Consider the following 18561-nt stretch of genomic DNA (forward strand, 5'->3'; position numbering starts at 1 on the left):
CTTATCCTGTTTGAATGTGTTTTTATTCTTTCCTCAATAGATATTTTGTTAATTGAACTTATGTCGTTTTCCAAGGTTATGAGCAATAAATTAAGTTTTAATCTTGTAATTCTTTGAATATTGAATGATTTAAAGGTTCTTATACTACTTCATTATTTATAGATCTTTGACAAGGGGCAAAATTAGACCTTCCATACCCTATCCAAAGCTGAAATAACCATTGTTGGGTTCCTTACCCGAAATAACACACATTTACTCCCAAAAGACTGAACCTTGACATCACTTCCCTTTGAGTCATGCCCTTATTCCCCCCGAGGCACTAAAACTTGTACTTTTACCTTCCTATACAGAAATAAACTTTCCATAACATTACCTTTTTTTTCTTCAGAATTATGACTTTAAAGTCATACATTTCCCTTCCTAGACAAGGAACCAGCATTCATTTCCCAACCTCAAATCTTGAGGGCATAACGAGGACCTTTCCTGCAAGAAAGAGAAGATGGAGTGTTGTCAATTAAGTTTTTGAGAATTCGAATAATTGGGGCATAATAGAAGCGAATGGAAGAAGAAGAAATAAAAGGGAATCATTGAAATAATTCTATCATGCATTAATTACATTGTTTTCATGTAAATAAGGTTAATCCTAAATACTCGTCCCCCAGAGGATACCTCTTTTACAAAGACTTCCGTGTATGAGGTGATGAACGACCTTATTTCATTTATCCTTTCAAATATATATATATATATATATCCCTTATTGTCCCCTTTTGAGCCTATATTATTGTTTCTTATGATTCAACCCTCACTAAGGATCACCCTCTATACTGGGGGTAAAGGTGAAGGACATCTGCTCACATGAGTGAAGATCACCATTCCAGATTTTGCTACAGAAGCAAGTCACGATAAAATAAAGTGAGAAATAAAGAGATACTGCAAGGTGGACCAAATGCAAAGCGCTCGAAGATCAAATCGAGTTGACAACACAAAAAGAAGAAGAAGAGATATAGCAAAAAAATAAAAAAAAGATAGAAAATAAATAAAGAAGAAAAAAGAGAAAAAAGAAAAGAAAGAAAGAAGAAAGAAAACCGATCAAATACTTCAAGACGAGCGGTTCAAAGATCTAGAATCAATTCGCCAAAAGATCGGATAACACCAAAAGAAAATACAATAAAAGACACACGAGCATATTCAAATCGAACAAGACATGATTGAAGGCAGTAGAACGAATTGATCATTGGTTCAACTCCCTTTAAACACTTGTTTGGGCCTATTTATGTCTTTCTTTCATAACCGTGAGCCCCAACCTACGTTACGTGCCTGAAAATTCCCTTCTAATCATACATAGATTTCTAAGTGGAGAGACTATCTTCAGATTTTATTCTGCCCTTCAGGGTTAATTTTATTTGTAAAAATTAGTTTTCTAATTTTTTTAATGCATGATAGGGAAAAATAATAAAAGGAGGTTTTAAGACGTAAAATTTAGATGACATCTTGAAACCAAAGGAGAATTCGAGGTGAAAACCTGAAAAGGCAACTCGAATACGAAGATTGTCAACCATTGCACAGAAGACGATCTCATACATTTTGATACAACACTACACAACCCAAAGGCGCTCGCGAGGACTGGGAACCAGTGAACATTTCCAGAAGAGAAAAATGACAACTACTTCATCATATCAATGAACACCAGAATTGAGGACGCAAGAAGCCAACCTGAAACACATTACCTCCCTAAATTAACTTGAAACACATTACCTTCCCAAGTTAGCCTAAGCCTTTTATCAGCATTAATCTTTACACTTTTCAAATGTATATAATCTTTGAAGGATTAAAAGAAAATTTGACTTATTTGATATTCAATGAACTCTTGTTTTACAATTTGTTTTGATTGTGATTCGGAAGAAAATAACAACACTTTTGAATTTTATTCAACATTTTTTCATTTCTAAAATAAAAGAAAAAAACATTTTCAAACAGGACAATATCAAGTGAAAAAAAGGTCATTGAGATTGGTGAGGCTCATTCTGCCTTTATCAAAGAAAAAGAGCAAATGATGCCAAAATAATGAAGCATTTCTTAAAAGCAAATAGTCCTAGATATCATTAGGACTATAGGACATAACTTCTAACACTTCATTGTGACATTTTCAGAAGCAGATTATCGCCTTAGTTGAAGATGGCACATATCTCTGCTCACAACAAAAATAAAAGACAATTATGATCACTTCTTAAGTATCCATTTGGTAGTGGCATCATGAAGAGAAACCCTCAAGTTATTCGATAACATTATTGATTAGCTACACAATAATGAGACCATTCGAGATTATGGTGTTGGCACAAATAGAGCCATAAGTACCCACATTGGGGCATTACCTAAACCAGACGTCGTTAAGATCACAAGATTCAAATCAAACATACATGGTGAATGACCCTCGTCGCTTGGAGTGCCAGGGTCGAAAGATGAAAACAAAAATATCTTACCTTGAGAAACAAACCATTCATGGTTCAGTTGGAAGACCTGTCCCAGCCGTCGCTTGCATCTCCGGTGGTCGTTGGCCACCAAATTTTACCGCGATACTCGTCTCGACGCAATGGTCACGGATTCGGGTCCAGTTTTGTGAAAAACGCCCCCTAACGATACGAAATAAGTCGATAACTTCTCAACTTCCACCGTCCAGATCTCTGCTGTCCGCCGTTGGATCGAGCCCAAATCGAACTATGTTGCTCCCCTACTCAAGGCGCTCATCCTCACCCTTCGGATCTGCGTTTTGGTCACTATTTATTTCTTATTTAACTACTAACTTTTATTTTCTTGCATTTTAGTCACTGTTATTTTATTTTATGCAATTAGATCCTTGTATTTATGTTTATTTTATTTTTGTTTTTTGTTTTTTTACTGTTTTTTATTTGTTGTTTTATTATTTTAATTAAGTTTATTATTAATTGTTTTGTTTCATAATTTAATCCTTAGATTAGATTAACATTCGAATCAAACTTAGAAATTAGGATGACACTCTAGTTTAATTAGGAAGTAATTCAAGTCGAGTTTTCGCATAAGATGCTCGATTACTCAAATCTATTGCTCGAGTTTTAAAATTTATTAATAATTAATATTTTGTAAAAAATACTTTAGGTTTAATAATTTAGATAATAATTAGGTTTTTAGTTTAGATTTAGTCATCAACTTTGGAATTTATTTATTTAGGTCCTTAAACTTTTAGTCTCTTAGAGCCCGGTATTTTAGTTTTTTGACCTTTTAGTCCCCGAAACTTCGATTATAGTTTTAATATTCACATAATTAAATAGGTTAAATAGAGCCTCCACTTTTAGTTAGATTTCAATATAGTCCTCTTAATTTAGGGAATAATGCTTAAATGCTCGAGAGACCATTTCAGTTATTCGATTCAATAACTGATTTAAAAATCAAATATGGTTAATATTAGAACCTACCCTTCTAGTTTTGTGCCTCTAGGTTCTTTAATTTTTATAATTTGATACCTTAGGCTAGAAAAAACCTTAATTTACCCTTAGCTTAATTAGGATAAATAAAAATTTGTTTGATCGCATTCTATTTTTAAACCTAGGGCAATGTTCACTTTTTAAGTAATTAATGGTACATCTCCCGCAAGTATGCTTAGGGGGTGACTACTGGGGATTCCCGAAATAAGTTGACATCCTTTTCAAAGACCGCATCATGATTTTTAAAATCGAGGCAATATTCGATTATCAAGTACAATAGATGATCTCTCGCGTTTATGCTAGGGGACGAATGATATCGGCTTTAATAAACGAATACCCTTTTCAACTTTTTGCATCCATAATGATTTTCAAATTAAATAAATATCGAACTCAAAATTTCCGATTTTAAATATAGGGTAGTCAACTAGGTACCGATTTTTGGGCGCTTGTGGGAGTGTTAATCCTTACCCACGCGTAACTGACTCCCTAACCCGACTTCTGGATCTTCGCAGACCTTAATACTTGGTATTTTTATAAAAATAATTTTTTTATTAAAATCACCCAGTTTTTTATGGTGTACCAATCGCACCTTAAATGATTGGTGACGACTCCTTACATTTCGAAAAAAAAATTCAAAGAGAAAACCCTCGAATCGGTATTAATTTTTCCCTGCCCAGTCGAAAAACAGTGTCAACACAGATTAATCGATATTCGGTCACTATACCAAAAAATTAAAAAATAAAATCGAGAGCCTACGTAGGATCAGTACCGAATGCTGGTCCCATGATTTAACAACGCACCTCCATAACATTAAAAAAAATACAAAGTACGTACCTTCATAATGACCGCATCAGCATTCGGAATGGCATGTAACATGTTGCCGGCAATATGGCAGACCCCATCGTATGGTAGCGCCGCCGAGACGACTGCTGCAAATCGAAGTTAACACCTTTGATGGGCGGATATACTTTGACAATCTCAGATATCAAGCTTCCCGTTCCACCACCAACGTCAACCAATGATCCAATCGAGCTCAACCCTTCTTTGTACCAGACAAGATTGCTCTGGTGATGACCTTCGATGTACATGTCATACCGTCATTAAAAAGCCGGTTGAATTCGGGGTTCTCCGATGCCAAATCTCACATCTCACGCCCGTGAGGCGTGAGCTTTCTTGAAGGCGACGCCACCTTCTTGAACGCATTGGCTAAGGCAGTGCCAAGGAGCCAATAGCAACGGATGGTTCTCAATCAGTATCATTGGCGCCAGGGTTTGCTCCGAGTCGTGTAGGAGCCATCTGGATGAGTGAGTCAGGTCGTACACGGGATCTCCACAGTCGGATGGGTGGTGGATGGTGAAAATCTTTCGACGGACTAGCAATCTCATTATGCGAAAAGGGTGTTGATGTCCGGCGAAGATGTGCTGCTGCCGCCATTAATGCATGAAGCTATTTGTGACAGAGTGATGGCGCCACCGTGAGAGTGTATTATGTCGGCTATGCGGAGTTCGATAGCAGACTTAAGCGCCATTGAATCCACATAGCTGAACATGAACCGCCATATCTCCGCTTGGCCTTGTAGCGTTGCTTCCTCAAATTCTGTTGTTAACTCATTTTCACTAGAAACAAGTAAATATATAATGGAGTGGAGAGGAATAAAATTGGGGATTTACTTATATAAATATTGATTTTATGTTTTTATTATTTAAATTTTGGTTTTTTATATATCAAATCCGCATTTTTATTTTTAGTAGTACTTAAAAATTTTAGTGGCTTTCTGCTTCGTAGGAATCGGTGCTAAATTATTGAGACTCAATGCGACAAGCAAGAGGTTGTTAAAAAAATGAAAATATCAACACTAGCATGTAACAATGAAATAATAAAGAAAATAAGAAAAGTTATTATGTAACAGTAGAAGTTATTTCTTTAAAGTAATTTTGCTCATAGTGATGTAGCAATAAAATATAGGGTAAAGTATACAAATGGTCACTGAACTTTTCAGGTGTTTGTATTTAAGTCTCCCAAATTTTAAAACTTGCAATACAGTCACCAAACATTTAATTTGTTTGCAATATGATCCCCGACGTAACGGCCGTTTCACACCCGTTAGGGTAAATTATATAAATGGTCACTAACTTTTCAGGTGCTTGCATTTAGGTCCCCCAACTTTTAAAACTTGAAACAAAGCCATCAATTACATTCTAAACCCCAAATTCCAAAATGTTTCAATTATATTATAAACCTCAAATTCCAAAATACTTCAATTACACGCCCAACCTCAAATTCATAATCCATTCTCAAAATCTTCCATAACAAACTAAACTTGAAGCAACAACCATAAACCCTCAAAAAATTAAGTTGTCCCTTGTTCTCATATGTAATGGGGTAAGGGGGAGGTAAGATAGTAGGTTTCCCCCAATTAACCCAACATAATCAACAATATTTAGTCCATAACAATAAGTGATTATGTTGGGTTTAGGATTTAAAAGTTAGATTTAACCAACTATAAGTGAACAATACTCAATTCGATTCGAAAAAAAATATTTTTCAACTTTAATTGATTCAAAAATTTGATACAAATTGACTTTGAGTTGTAATTTTATAAACTTAACTTAAAAAAATTTCAAGTCAAAAATCGAGTTGTAAAATACAACTTGAATATCTCAAATTTTTTTAGTAATTATTAGATTAATTTTTAAGTTTGAGTCAAGTCCCTTGACTTTGTATAATATATGTATATCACATATGGAAAAAATATGAAAAAAAATATATGTATTGTATGTGGTTAAAAAATTATTTAAATTAGAATCAATTAATATTATAGTATTGTAAATATTTATAATTAAATTTAAACAGAAACTCGAAAATTCAATTCAATTCGACTTGATTTAAATTTTATAAACTCAAATCGAAAAAATTTCGAGTCATCTATTTTATAAACTGAATTGAATTAGAATCAAATAATATTATAATATGATAAATATTTATAATTAGATTTAAACATAAACTCAAAAATTCACAATTCAACTTGATTTAAATTTTATAAACTCAAATCGAAAAAAATTCGAGTCAACTATTTTATAAACTGAATTGAGTATTTAGGTCCAACATAACCCTAAACCCAATATAATCACTTATTGTTCACTTATAGTTGGTTAAATTTTTCGAAATAGTTATATTTTGAGGGTTTAGGGTTGTTGCTTCAATTTCAATTTGTTATGACAGATTTTGAGAATGGATTATGAACTTGGGGTTGGGCATGTAATTGAAGTATTTTGGAATTTGAGGTTTAGAATGTAATTGAAACATTTTGGATTTTAGGGTTTAGAATGTAATTGATAACAGTGTTGCAAGTTTTAAAAGGTGGGGGACCTAAATGCAAGTGTATGAAAAGTTCAATGACCATTTATATAATTTACCTTAACGGCAGTGAAACGGTCGTTACGTCGGAGACCATATTGCAAACGAACTAAATGTTTGGTGATTGTATTGTAAGTTTTAAAAGTTGAGGACCTAAATGCAAGCATCTGAAAAATTTAATGACCATTTATATACTTTACCCTAAAATATATAACTTTGTCCACGTTGTAAATTAGGGCAACATACACCGACACAATGGGTGTTTAATGAGTTTAGTAAGTCGTGAGTTAGTCGAATTTAATTCGAACTAAACTCAGTTAATGTTTGAATTTAGTTGACTTGATTTAAATTCGAACTCGACTCGAAATCTTAACGAGTTGAGTCGAGTAAGGTCTAATTCGATTCAATAAATTCGCAAACAGTTCATTATTTTTTTATTGTTTTACCTTAAAAATTATACATTACAAAAACTCTGAATAACAATTATTAATTTACTAATAGATAATAAGAAAGATGTTAAATTATGATAATACTTCCGTGTATTTTTTTCTCTTCGAATACATGCCATTCTACCGAAAAAAGAAGGATATTAAATTATTAATTAATAATTACTACTCATTTACTAATATATTAATTTTCAATAAATACTAAGAAAAATATTAAATTAGTAATTAATAATTATTAATTTACTACACCCAAAAATCAAACTCTAATTATCTTATCCAAAAAAATTGTGAGTTTAACGAGCAACGAGTCGAACAACAAAATTTTTTAACGAGCATGAGTTGAGAAAAAAATTTAATAAGTTTATCGAACAATGAGTCGAGTCGAGCAATAAAAAGTTTTAACGAAAACGAATCAAACACTATCAAACTTACAATCGATTTGCTCTATAAGCACCCCGACAAACCCAACCAAACATTAAAAGATTTATTTCATTAATCTTTGCTATTATTTTCAAAGTCTTGATAATCTCGTATAATGAAGTTGTCAACATTTCACAAAAAATCTAAGTCAAATCTCTTTTTCGTGCAAAAACTTGGAATCGTAATATTCAAAAATAAGGAAAATAATTATTCTAAACATATAAGAACCACTTACCACGTAAGAATTTTCAAAGCAAACTAAAGAATTAAACAGAAAAAACATGAAATGCTGACGCAATATCCTTATCATGAATTATCAAACAAGAATAGTAGATGAGAATGAACTTCAGGATCAAAAATCTAGAAATGAACAATCTAGAAATATGTATTTGGGGTGTATATATATTTGGAAAGATAATAGATTAATTAGATGATATTAACATTAATAATAAATTATATCATTTAGTGAATAGAATTATTAATTTGGGGTGTAAAGCTATATCAATTCAATCATATTTATTAACTTTTTAATACTTCTCTTCGTCGTAGGTCAAATGTCTACATCAAATAGTCTTAACCTTTCAAAATTTCTTCAATTTTGACAAATCGAATGCAAAAGTATTAACGAATTCGATGGTTGGGACACCTAATATTGTTTGACTCGTTTCTCAATTGGGTTAATACTTTGAGAATCGAGAAGGTGTCCAAAGATAATAAGGTTGCCAAAGATATTTTTGCCTTCTCTTTTCAATTTGTTATGTGCTATTGCTGTGATTTCTTTCAATGATGATAATTAAAATAATAAGTTTATTTTAAAATATAACGTCTTGTGCATTTGAAAGGAATTTAGTAGCAGCGTTGAAATCTAAAATACGGATAGGTAATCTAATTCGAATTTGATGAATTTTAATTTGATTCGATTTGGTCAGATCAATTTTTCATTTTAAAAAGTTGATTTTAGATCGGGTCGAGTCAATTTTTTTTAAGAATATAATCAGGTTGGTTTCGATTTTATGGTGAACAAAATTTTATTCAGTCCGACTTGATATTATATTATAAATAGTCTTTATATATGGGATAATACTACATATTGATAGACACTCGTAATCATCGATGATAAGTTGTAATTGAATTGTAGTGATGTTAGTTTATTAATGAAATATTAATATTGTATATGTATATATATTTTTGTTTTTTTGTTTTTTTGTTCGGCAAAAGAACTTTATTAATATCGAACAAGATCAATCTAAATTATATGCTTCATTAAAAAACATCCATAGTCTTAAATGGAGAAAAAGAGTACATGCAGTTCGGACAAACCAAAACTTGCAACAAAATGCAAACTAACGATTCAAACAACCAAACAGATTAAATCGGGAACAAACTTCAACACTTGCTGCACCCACCACTCCTAAACCACATAATGAAAATCAACAGTACACTTCTATACCAGCAATCACACCTGCAATTGAGATAACACTATAAATTGATTACCACCAAACTATGAAACAACTCCTCTCTCTACACCCCAAAATATGTCGACCATTCGGCCATCTTAATACAGGACCTCGAAACCAGAACGAAAAGAACCATATCGATCTATTAACCGACCATCGATTTCTAATAAAGACGACCACCAATCGATATGATGATAGAATAGTTTTTGAAACCAAATTAAAACTACCAGCGAGTTAAATTCCACTATCTATATCACCAAACTCACCCAACTTGCCTACGAAGACACTTCCAATGCCAATTTAGTGGCAAAAAAACTCAGCAATGACTTGATTACTGGCATGTACGTATCATGAGAAAATAATTTAAGTAATTCAAGGTTTTAGGGGTATTTCAGTCATTTCAGCATTCATGGTATTTCATTATTTTCATCCAATCCAGTCTTTTCATTTAATTCAAACTTGTTAATTGTTTCAGTCATTTCGAACAATCTTGACAAGAAGAGTACTTTGGATAAGTTAGTCTTCGAGTGCTTGCTCATAAATCAAAAAATTTGATTCTAGAGCCTTCTTGGAGTTTACGAGCTGATAATAAAAAATTTCGAACAAAAACAAGAACTTAACAGTTAAATCAATAATTTATTGGATTAAATACGAACTCACATGTTACTTTCTCAATCGAGGTCAATCCAGGCTATTTTTGCCTCTCAAGGGTATTCCATAATTTCTTATCTAAGTACTTTCGGTATTTCAATTTTAACAAGAGTAATCAAATTTAAGGATTATGAGGTTAAACACTTCACTGGTTAATCACGGAACTTAGAATTGTTCCTTATCAATATTCTAATTTCTTATAGGAGCCATCAGAGTTTTATTTAGTTACTTATTTTTTACCGCATTCGGATTGAGTTTAGAAATAATTAATTATACATATGAGACCAAACATATTCATCCATGCATTTAGCAATACCAACATGTACCATAAAGCATTAATAGGGTAGTAAAGTATTACATCGATTCTCGAGCTACCCCGATCGAACATTTAAACTATATTCGATTGTTCTCAAACTTGAATCCAATGTCCAATAATATCTCGAATACATATAAACAGAAATTACATCAGAAACAGAACTTAATTGAAAAAAATGGTTCGAATCGAGAGGTTAATCAGTGAAAAACAACTTACCAGGTTCAAATTTGGTGGAACAGACCTAAAAAAGGACTCAGGACGTCAAAAAACATCATGATAAGTGTTCCCGGAAAAAGTCGACGGTTGCTCAACGGTCAGTAAGTAGTCAACACATGGTCAATGGATCTTCTCGACTCGATATAACCTGTCCAAATTTTTCCAACTAGTTTAGCCGGTCAACAGACTCCCCTGGTTGACAGACGATACCCACGCGTAGGAAGCGGCGCATGTGGTGGCTCTGGTTATCAGACGGTGATAAAAATTTCCAGATCGATAGATTAATGACTCTGGAGTCTCATGGTGGTGACACAGCGATGCAACAGTGACTAAAACAGAAAAAATGACGAAAAACCAAGGTGGCACTTTGGTTTTCCGGTGAAACTTCGATCTCTTCCAAACGACGAGGGCTTTCAACGCACTACTAGAGGGGTTTTGATCGGGATTCAATGACGCTTCACCAGGGATGGTCGATGTTGCTCACCGACGAGTGGAGATGGAGGAGCGGTGAGGGGTTGATCGAACATCTCCCCTTATTTTGCTAAGATTTACTGTCAATCGGTGTGATTCCTCGATTGGGGTTTGGTCACGGTTGGACGCCGGAGCTAGCGATGGTGGCGATGAATACCACGGCCGACCGGAGGTTGCTGAACGACGAGGAATTGGGGGTGACGATTAGGGTTGAAACAATTTGGGGGAAATATTTGAGGTATTTAGGTTTTGCAATCTGATTTGAGGGAATAGTTTTGGGGTTAAAACTGAGCCAGATTACATCAAAAGCTATTTTAATTATTTATACATTTTAATAATAAGTTCATATTAAAAAATTCACCAAATTTAAGAAAAATTAAAAGTAAACTTTAAAAATTGATAATTATTCAGTTAGTCTCAAAGGCGAACGGATAAGTTATGAGATTTGGTTGTGGAATGCATTCATCTAAATTTATTCGACTTATGGATGAAATTTTTATTTATTAATCTAGGGTGATTATAATATAGTATATGTTCTAAAGATTCTCAACCTTTTAACAATAAAAGCTCAAATACATTTGTAGTCTCTAGTACTCAAATATGTGACCTCTATAATAATAATTATCCCTTTAACTATTGAATTAGCTTGATTCGTGTGGATAAAATTTTGTTTGAATAAAAGAATCAAAGGAATCCCAATGCACCGAAGAAATTACTCTATTTAATGTCTTAGTGATAATGTTTTCAAGTCTTATATTTGACCCAAACTATATGGATATATTTAAAGCATATTTATTTCAATATCTTAGTGTCTATATTTTCTTAACCAAAAAAATGGTTGTATGTTTAAAATAAATTTTATTTCAATATTTTATTGACAATTAATGTTTCAAGACGTATACAGTTGATCAGGAATGCGTGTATATATAAAATACATTTATTTTGACATTGTTGATCACTGTGATCATGTTTCAAGTCTTATATTTGACCAAATCTTTTTATATATTTAAAGTAGGTTTATTTCAAAAACTTAGTGACACGTGTAATATTTATCTAAATCAATATGTACATTATTCATTCAATTCATCTAAGTATTTTATACACTTATTAAAGTTTAATGTCTTGGGAATAGGGAAAGATATATAAGATGAGATGTAACTAGAGTCTTCTTGGAATAATTTTAAAATCAAAATTCTAAAATGGACTTTTATAGAATAAAAATATATTTCATAATATTAGATTAATTTACTATTTTATTAATAAATTATAAAAATATAATTAAATTTTATTAGACATATTGTTTTTTATTTATTAAAAAAGACTTTAAATAAAATTAAAATAATAACCAACAATCACTAATTTATAACATTATTAAATATATTACTTTTATTATTTTTCGAAGATTGAAAGTGAGACTTGGAAGGGAACTCATACTGTTCTCCCAAGAGCCGACTCTGGATGTGATATAATCACATCGATTTATTTAATTTATGTTACTAAATCACCCCATTGCTGGCATTATGCTAAACAGCCTAGTAATCATCAGGATACGCCTCGATGATGGAAGTCAAGGCTGGAATGTCGATGATGTTGTAGCGAGAGAAACCTCCTTGTTCCAATATTCTCTTCCACTCCACCTCCGTTCTCTCCTTTCCACACCTGGTATGAGCAATCATCACTAGGTCGAGAACGAATCCCAAGTCGTCGTACAGTCCGTTTCCGTCCGGTTTCAAGACAACCTCAACGATGATCACTTTGCCTTTCCCTCTTGGAATTGCTTTCCTGCAATTCTTTAATATCTGTATGCAATCTTCATCACCCCAGTCATGCAATATCCACTGCAAAACAAAACACAAAAACAACAGTGTCCAAACTCTCTCTTCTCATCATCATTAATTTCACGGCGTGATTTCAATACTGTACAATAGTTGAAGTTGAGGCAGATGTTTGAAAAGACCAAATGTTGTGTCGGTTGCTTGAAAATGATATTTAACCTAAAGAGAAATTAGTTTAACTTCTTTTCTCCAATAATTCTTTTACCTATAAATAAGGACCCCATTGAGCTGATTTTGTGCACTCCAATTATAGGGGGTGCAGGTGTGATGTTAAATCATGCATATAGTTACTAGCAAAAATAGAGTCATAACAAGTAGAATGATAAAAATTTAATATTTCTCAAGAAAAACTTTATGTTTAAATCTTATTATAAAAACAATGTTGAGAGAATTTTGATATATATAGTTATGATTTTATACTATAAATGTTATAAGATCTACATAACTACATTAAAAACTTCGAGAGACTAACGTAGGTACCTTCATAATGACCGCATCAGCACTTGGAATGGCCTGAAACATATCGCCGCCAATATGGCTGACCCCATCGTATGGTGGCGCCGTCGAGATGACATGCTGCAAATCGAAGTTAACTCCTTTGATGTAAGGATACGCTTTGACAATCTCAGATATCAAGCTTCCCGTTCCACCACCAACGTCAACCAATGATCCAATCGAGCTCAACCCTTCTTTGTACCCCGACAAGATTGCTCTGGTGATGAACTTTGATGTACACGCCATACCGTCGTTAAAAAGCAGGTTTAATTCGGGGTTCTCCGAAGCCATATCCCATATCTCACGCCCGTGAGCTTTCTTGAAGGCGATGCCACCTTCCTGAACGCATTGGCTAAAGCAGTGCCAAGGAGCCATTAGCAACGGATGGTTCTCCAGCAGTACCAAGGGCGCCAGGGTTTGCTCCGAGTCGTGTAGGATCCATCTTGATGAGTGAGTCAGGTCGTACACGGGATCTCCACCATCTGAAGGGTGGTGGACGGTAAAAATCTTTCGACGGACGAGCAATCTCATTATGCGAGCAAGGGTGGTGATGTCCGGCGAAGACGTGCCGCTGCCGCCGTTAATGCATGAAGCTATTTGTGACAGAGTGATGGCGCCACCGTGAGAGTGTATTATGTCGGCTATGCGGAGCTCGACAGCAGACTTAAGCGCCATAGAATCCGCAAAGATCAACAAGGACCGCCATATCTCCACTTGTCCCTGTAGCGTTGCTTCATCTAATTCTATTGATGCCATTTGTCTCTCCTTTTCTTGTGAACTCATTTTTATTCGAAATAAGTAAATATATAATGAAGTGGAGAGGAATAAAATCGGAGGATTTTCTTATATAACTGTTGATTTTATGTTTTTATTATTCTAGATTGGGCTTAAATGTCAAATTCGCCCATCATCTTTGAAAATTAATATCCAATAAAACTTTTAGTTTTTCATCTTTCTAAATTATTGGATAAGAAAAAAATAAAAAAATATTATATTTGATTTTAATAGATCATATGAATCTGTTAGATCATCTCGAAGGATTATAATTATCTATAGAATATACGATTATACAGATTTTGAAAAACCTTTAACTCTCTATTGATTAAAAAATAACAGTAAAATATGACTTCCGAATAAGACTTAAAAGATGTACCACAATAGCTATATAAAATATATTATATATTATGAAAATTTTTAATAAGATATCTTGATTACAAAGTATCTTATGTATTTTTTTAACAAGATTATAAAGTTTGTTCTTTTCGATATATACAATACAACGATAATCAATAAATGTGTTCATTAACGATATTATAACTCTATTAATCCATTTGTCAAAAGAAAAAGTCTTAATATTTATATATTAAAGAACTGAGAAAAACAATTTCTTTTGGGATGAAGATTATTTATTACATGAAATCTATAAAAGTATGCAGGACCAAGTCCTTTTGATAATATTATGAACAAAATCAATTAAAATTAAAACACATGTTATGCAAAGGTATGCTAATCTGTGAATTTTAACATGGATTTTGACCCCAAAAAAATTATTTTGAAACGTATATGCATCATATTTACTATAAAAAAAAGGTAAACTACACGTTTAATATCCAAACTGTTACTTTTGTTATGTTTTGGTACTCAAACTTTATATTTTTAAATCATATCTAACGTTTAGTTTATGTTTCAATTATGTCCCATCGTTAAAAAATTAATAGAACTGCTAACATAATATTTTTTATTTTCTTCACTGATGATGTGACATCACCTTATGATGACACGTCTCACTGTTAAATTTTTAACAGTGGGTACCAAATTGAAACATAAACTAAATATTAGATATAATTTTAAAAAAAATAAAATTTAAATACTAAAACAAAATAAAAATAATAATTTTGATACTAACCGTGTAATTTATTTCAGTAACATAATACTCTTAATAATATACGTCAGCATGAAGTTGAGGCGATTGCAAAACTCAGAATAAAACATAAACTCTGTTTGATTACAAAAGCATGATGGACAACCTCAGTATAATACAAAACGAAAAACTAGAGAGAGATAAAGTGGAAATTTTCATGGAACCGGGTAAGACTTCTTGTTACACATGCACTTGTAAGCCATAGGACATGTTTCGGCTTCTTGCTGCGACGCACATACAAAACTCACTATAACTAGTCTGCAAGGTGTGCACGACCCGCATGCGTGTGAGCAGTCAGGCAATCTCGATCCTGCAACCTGTAGTGTGTCTGCTCTTTTTCTTTTCAACATCATCGGCCTGCTTCTTCTCCGGTACGAACTCGGTTCCGATATCAACCCTTCTCTTGTTCTTGGTTCACCATGATCGGTACGTGTTTGTAGCCGCCTTGCAGACGTGAAAACAGGAGCACACAAGAGAAAAACCAGAATTGCAGCAACACAAACAGAAGGTTTCATGGCTTTCGATTATATTATTGCAAGTGGGAAAAAAGGGTACTGGATATGAGGGAAAATGGTGAAATGGAGGAGCCATATTTAAAAAGGGTGGATTAAAGAGAAGGGATATTGAAGCAAATCACAGGCAAAAGTATGGAAAGATGGATTGCCATGAGAGAAAAGTCACATGAAAGAAGGTGGAAGGGGAAGGGCCGAAGAAGAGAGTTTTGCTCACGGAGACTCACAGGAGTCTTCAAAGCCTGTGGTGGCACTTGTAATAATACTGAAATCGGAAGTGTTCGTTTTTGCGTGAATCCTGACTTTCCATATTTGCTCGGCCAAACATGAAACAATAAATGAATGTTGTGAAGATTTGGGAAGGTATTTTTATTAGTTACACTGGTTTTATGCTTGATTAATGATGTTGCAGCTAATAAATTTGGTACTGAGGATCTTATGTGACTGCCATTAATGTTTGCAGATTTGTTCCGCAATGAGAACAAGCGAGTGGACTAAAACTAATGGTGTAAATGAACCTAGGTCAAAATGATATGGTTGTATTCCTGTTCTTTTGTTTTTTTTAAGATGTTCGTTCATGTTCGTCTAAAGTTTTAATATTGTGTTCACGTTTATTTATTTATTATTCACGAACATATTTATCTAATGTTCACGAACATGTTCGTTTAGTGTTATCGAACATTTTCATTTATATGTTTAGAAATGATAAAATTATATCACTAGTCTTTTAACTCCTTAAGCTTCACAGTTTGTACTCCAATTTCACCTTGAGTTCAATTTAGTCATTGTATTCTCCAATATTTAAAATGTAAAAGAATAAAAGAAAAAGAAAATTTGAATAAACAATATTATAACCGAGTCGATAAACAAGCTTTTAAATGAGACGTCAATAAACAAGCTTCCAAATGAGTATTTTCAAGAATATAAACGAACTAAGTTATTAAATGAATATAAAAAATTTGTCTATACTTGTTTCTTTAATTTAATAAACGAACGTTTTATGAACAGCTAATTGAACGTAATGTTGATTTAGCAGCTTAACAAAAAGTGATGGATAGAAGACACCAAGCCAGTTTGGGCTTGTTGAAGGCTGATTACAATTTGTACAAATGACATCCACATATTTTGGTGCAAATTGGTTAACATCCATACATATTGCAACATTGTCCTTAATCAACGGGGGCAAATCCCCAACCTCGTCTTCCTTATCTTCTCCCCATGTTCCATCGTGGAACCAGAAAAGGGAGACGGGAGACGGGGCATCTCCCATGTTTTGTCGTCTTGTTCGTAACATAATTCGTAACACAGAACGGACGAACACGAATAGGAGGTTGACTACTACCCAGAGATAGTCAACCGGAGAACATGGGATCCAGCGGTTGCCTACGTTGTATATGCTGCTGCTATAACTGTCTTGTGTGTTTGATTCTCGCCGCTTTTGCAATATCCATCTTCTTTCTCGTATATTACCAACCCGAAAGGCCTATCTATGAACTCAAGGATTTCGAGGTGAAGAAATTCGATATCCATGGCAATATCCTCGAAACCGACATCGCCGTTTCCGTCCAGGCAATCAACACCAACAGCAAAATCGAGCTGAGGTATGGCAAGGAAAACTCCATCGATGTCGAGTATTGGGAGACAAAGATCTGTTCTGGTTCGATCCCACCTTTCTTGCAACCGACGAAGAACACTACGACGGTGAACACGTCATTGGAAGGGAAGACTGAAGTGAGCCAAAGTTTCCAGGACTCACTGGAAAGAGACCAGATGGAGGGGAGAATCCCATTAGATATAGAGATAGAAATGTCCATAATATTTGTGATTGAAGGAATTAATTGGAGAAAGATGGAGACGAAGATGAAGTGCATCTTAGTCATTGACAGTTTGAATTCAGATAAAAAAACCAAGATTTTTAATAAGAAATGTGGGATTAAGCATGAAATGGCCTAAGACCATATCTCCTCTCTTGTTTTGTTTTCAGCCTGAATTTTGATTGAGAGGAGATTAGTTGAAGCAATGTCTTTCATTTCTTTGATTCGTTTTACGTTGTTTTCCAGTTCCCAGATGCAAGAAAACATACGTATAATAAAGATGTATTTTATAGTTTGTCGTGTACTGTATTGTTTTTATTATTATTATAATCTGGATTTATCCCCCCGAATTCAACTTCTTGTAATCTAATTTAACCAAATTGGTTAAATTCATTCATATAAACTAAATTCATTAATGAAAAGTAAGAAAATCAATTACACCTCTACTGCATGTGAATTTTCTTTGATTGCTTTAACGTACGCACATATTGTATTTATAGGATAACAAGAAAATGATTTTTTTCTTTATTCATAATTTATATGAAATTTTAAGATTATAAGGATAAGATGAACTGACAATAAATAAAAAATAAATAAATCATTTAATTATAAGTTTATAAAAGTAAAGATTTTTAATCTAAATTAATATAATTTTAGAATGAAGGTTTTGAATTTTCATTTTAATTGGGTGAATTAAACAAGTGGTTCCTAGATTATAGGGAGTTGTTTTGTTGAGTCCCGACTATTAAAAGTAAAAAAATGATCACTGACTATTCATTATGTTCCAAACTCATCCTTTTTCGTTAAAAAATTAACGACAGAATGAGCTGAACATTAACATGTTGACTGAGATATGATAAAATATTATCTCATAATCTCAAACGATTATCATATCTCAGTTAACATGTTAATGTCCAACATAGATGACCATTAATTATATAACAAAAAGGATGAGTTTGGAACGTAATGAATAGTTGGGTTACCATTTTATAACTTTTAATAGTTGAGAGACTTAACAAAGCAGTATCATATAGTCGAAGGATCATTTGTGTGTTTTACCCATTTTAATTGTACCAAGAAAACTTCTTTTTTCCTTATCGTTGTTAGTCTCTTTTCTTCTTCATCTTTGTGACCAGCGATGACATCAGTCTTAGTGTGGACACTAACCGTCGATATTCATTTTTTTTTCCTT

General features: G+C 33.1%; 3 protein-coding genes across 3 annotated transcripts; 1 reads left to right on the plus strand and 2 right to left on the minus strand.

The window, feature by feature from the left end:
- Positions 1-12267: 12267 nt before the first annotated feature.
- On the minus strand, positions 12268-13884 carry LOC120197064 (xanthohumol 4-O-methyltransferase-like). The gene is made up of 2 exons (XM_039198699.1): positions 13108-13884; positions 12268-12630 (listed from the first exon to the last, which is right to left on the minus strand). Exons 1-2 carry the CDS (start codon positions 13876-13878, stop codon positions 12325-12327), a joined length of 1077 nt encoding a protein of 358 aa, XP_039054630.1. The 5' UTR covers positions 13879-13884; the 3' UTR covers positions 12268-12324.
- A 1314-nt stretch (positions 13885-15198) lies between these two features.
- Positions 15199-15558, minus strand: LOC120197032 (protein EPIDERMAL PATTERNING FACTOR 1-like). Its single transcript, XM_039198674.1, has one exon. It carries the CDS (start codon positions 15556-15558, stop codon positions 15199-15201), a length of 360 nt encoding a protein of 119 aa, XP_039054605.1.
- A 1362-nt stretch (positions 15559-16920) lies between these two features.
- Positions 16921-17508, plus strand: LOC120197033 (NDR1/HIN1-like protein 13). The gene has a single exon (XM_039198675.1). It carries the CDS (start codon positions 16921-16923, stop codon positions 17506-17508), a length of 588 nt encoding a protein of 195 aa, XP_039054606.1.
- Positions 17509-18561: the final 1053 nt, after the last annotated feature.

Source organism: Hibiscus syriacus, unplaced genomic scaffold (assembly GCF_006381635.1).
Source record: "Hibiscus syriacus cultivar Baekdansim isolate YM2019G1 unplaced genomic scaffold, ASM638163v2 tig00117040_pilon, whole genome shotgun sequence".
NCBI lineage: Eukaryota > Viridiplantae > Streptophyta > Magnoliopsida > Malvales > Malvaceae > Hibiscus > Hibiscus syriacus.

Excerpts from the sequence above, each read along its gene's own strand:
- LOC120197064 (XM_039198699.1), bottom strand. The coding sequence starts at position 13,878 with ATGGCATCAATAGAATTAGATGAAGCAACGCTACAGGGACAAGTGGAG. Across the intron at positions 12,631-13,107 it reads CTGATGCGGTCATTATGAAG|TGGATATTGCATGACTGGGG; the intron begins GTACCTACGTTA and ends TTTGTTTTGCAG.
- LOC120197032 (XM_039198674.1), bottom strand. The coding sequence starts at position 15,558 with ATGAAACCTTCTGTTTGTGTTGCTGCAATTCTGGTTTTTCTCTTGTGT.
- LOC120197033 (XM_039198675.1), top strand. The coding sequence starts at position 16,921 with ATGGGATCCAGCGGTTGCCTACGTTGTATATGCTGCTGCTATAACTGT.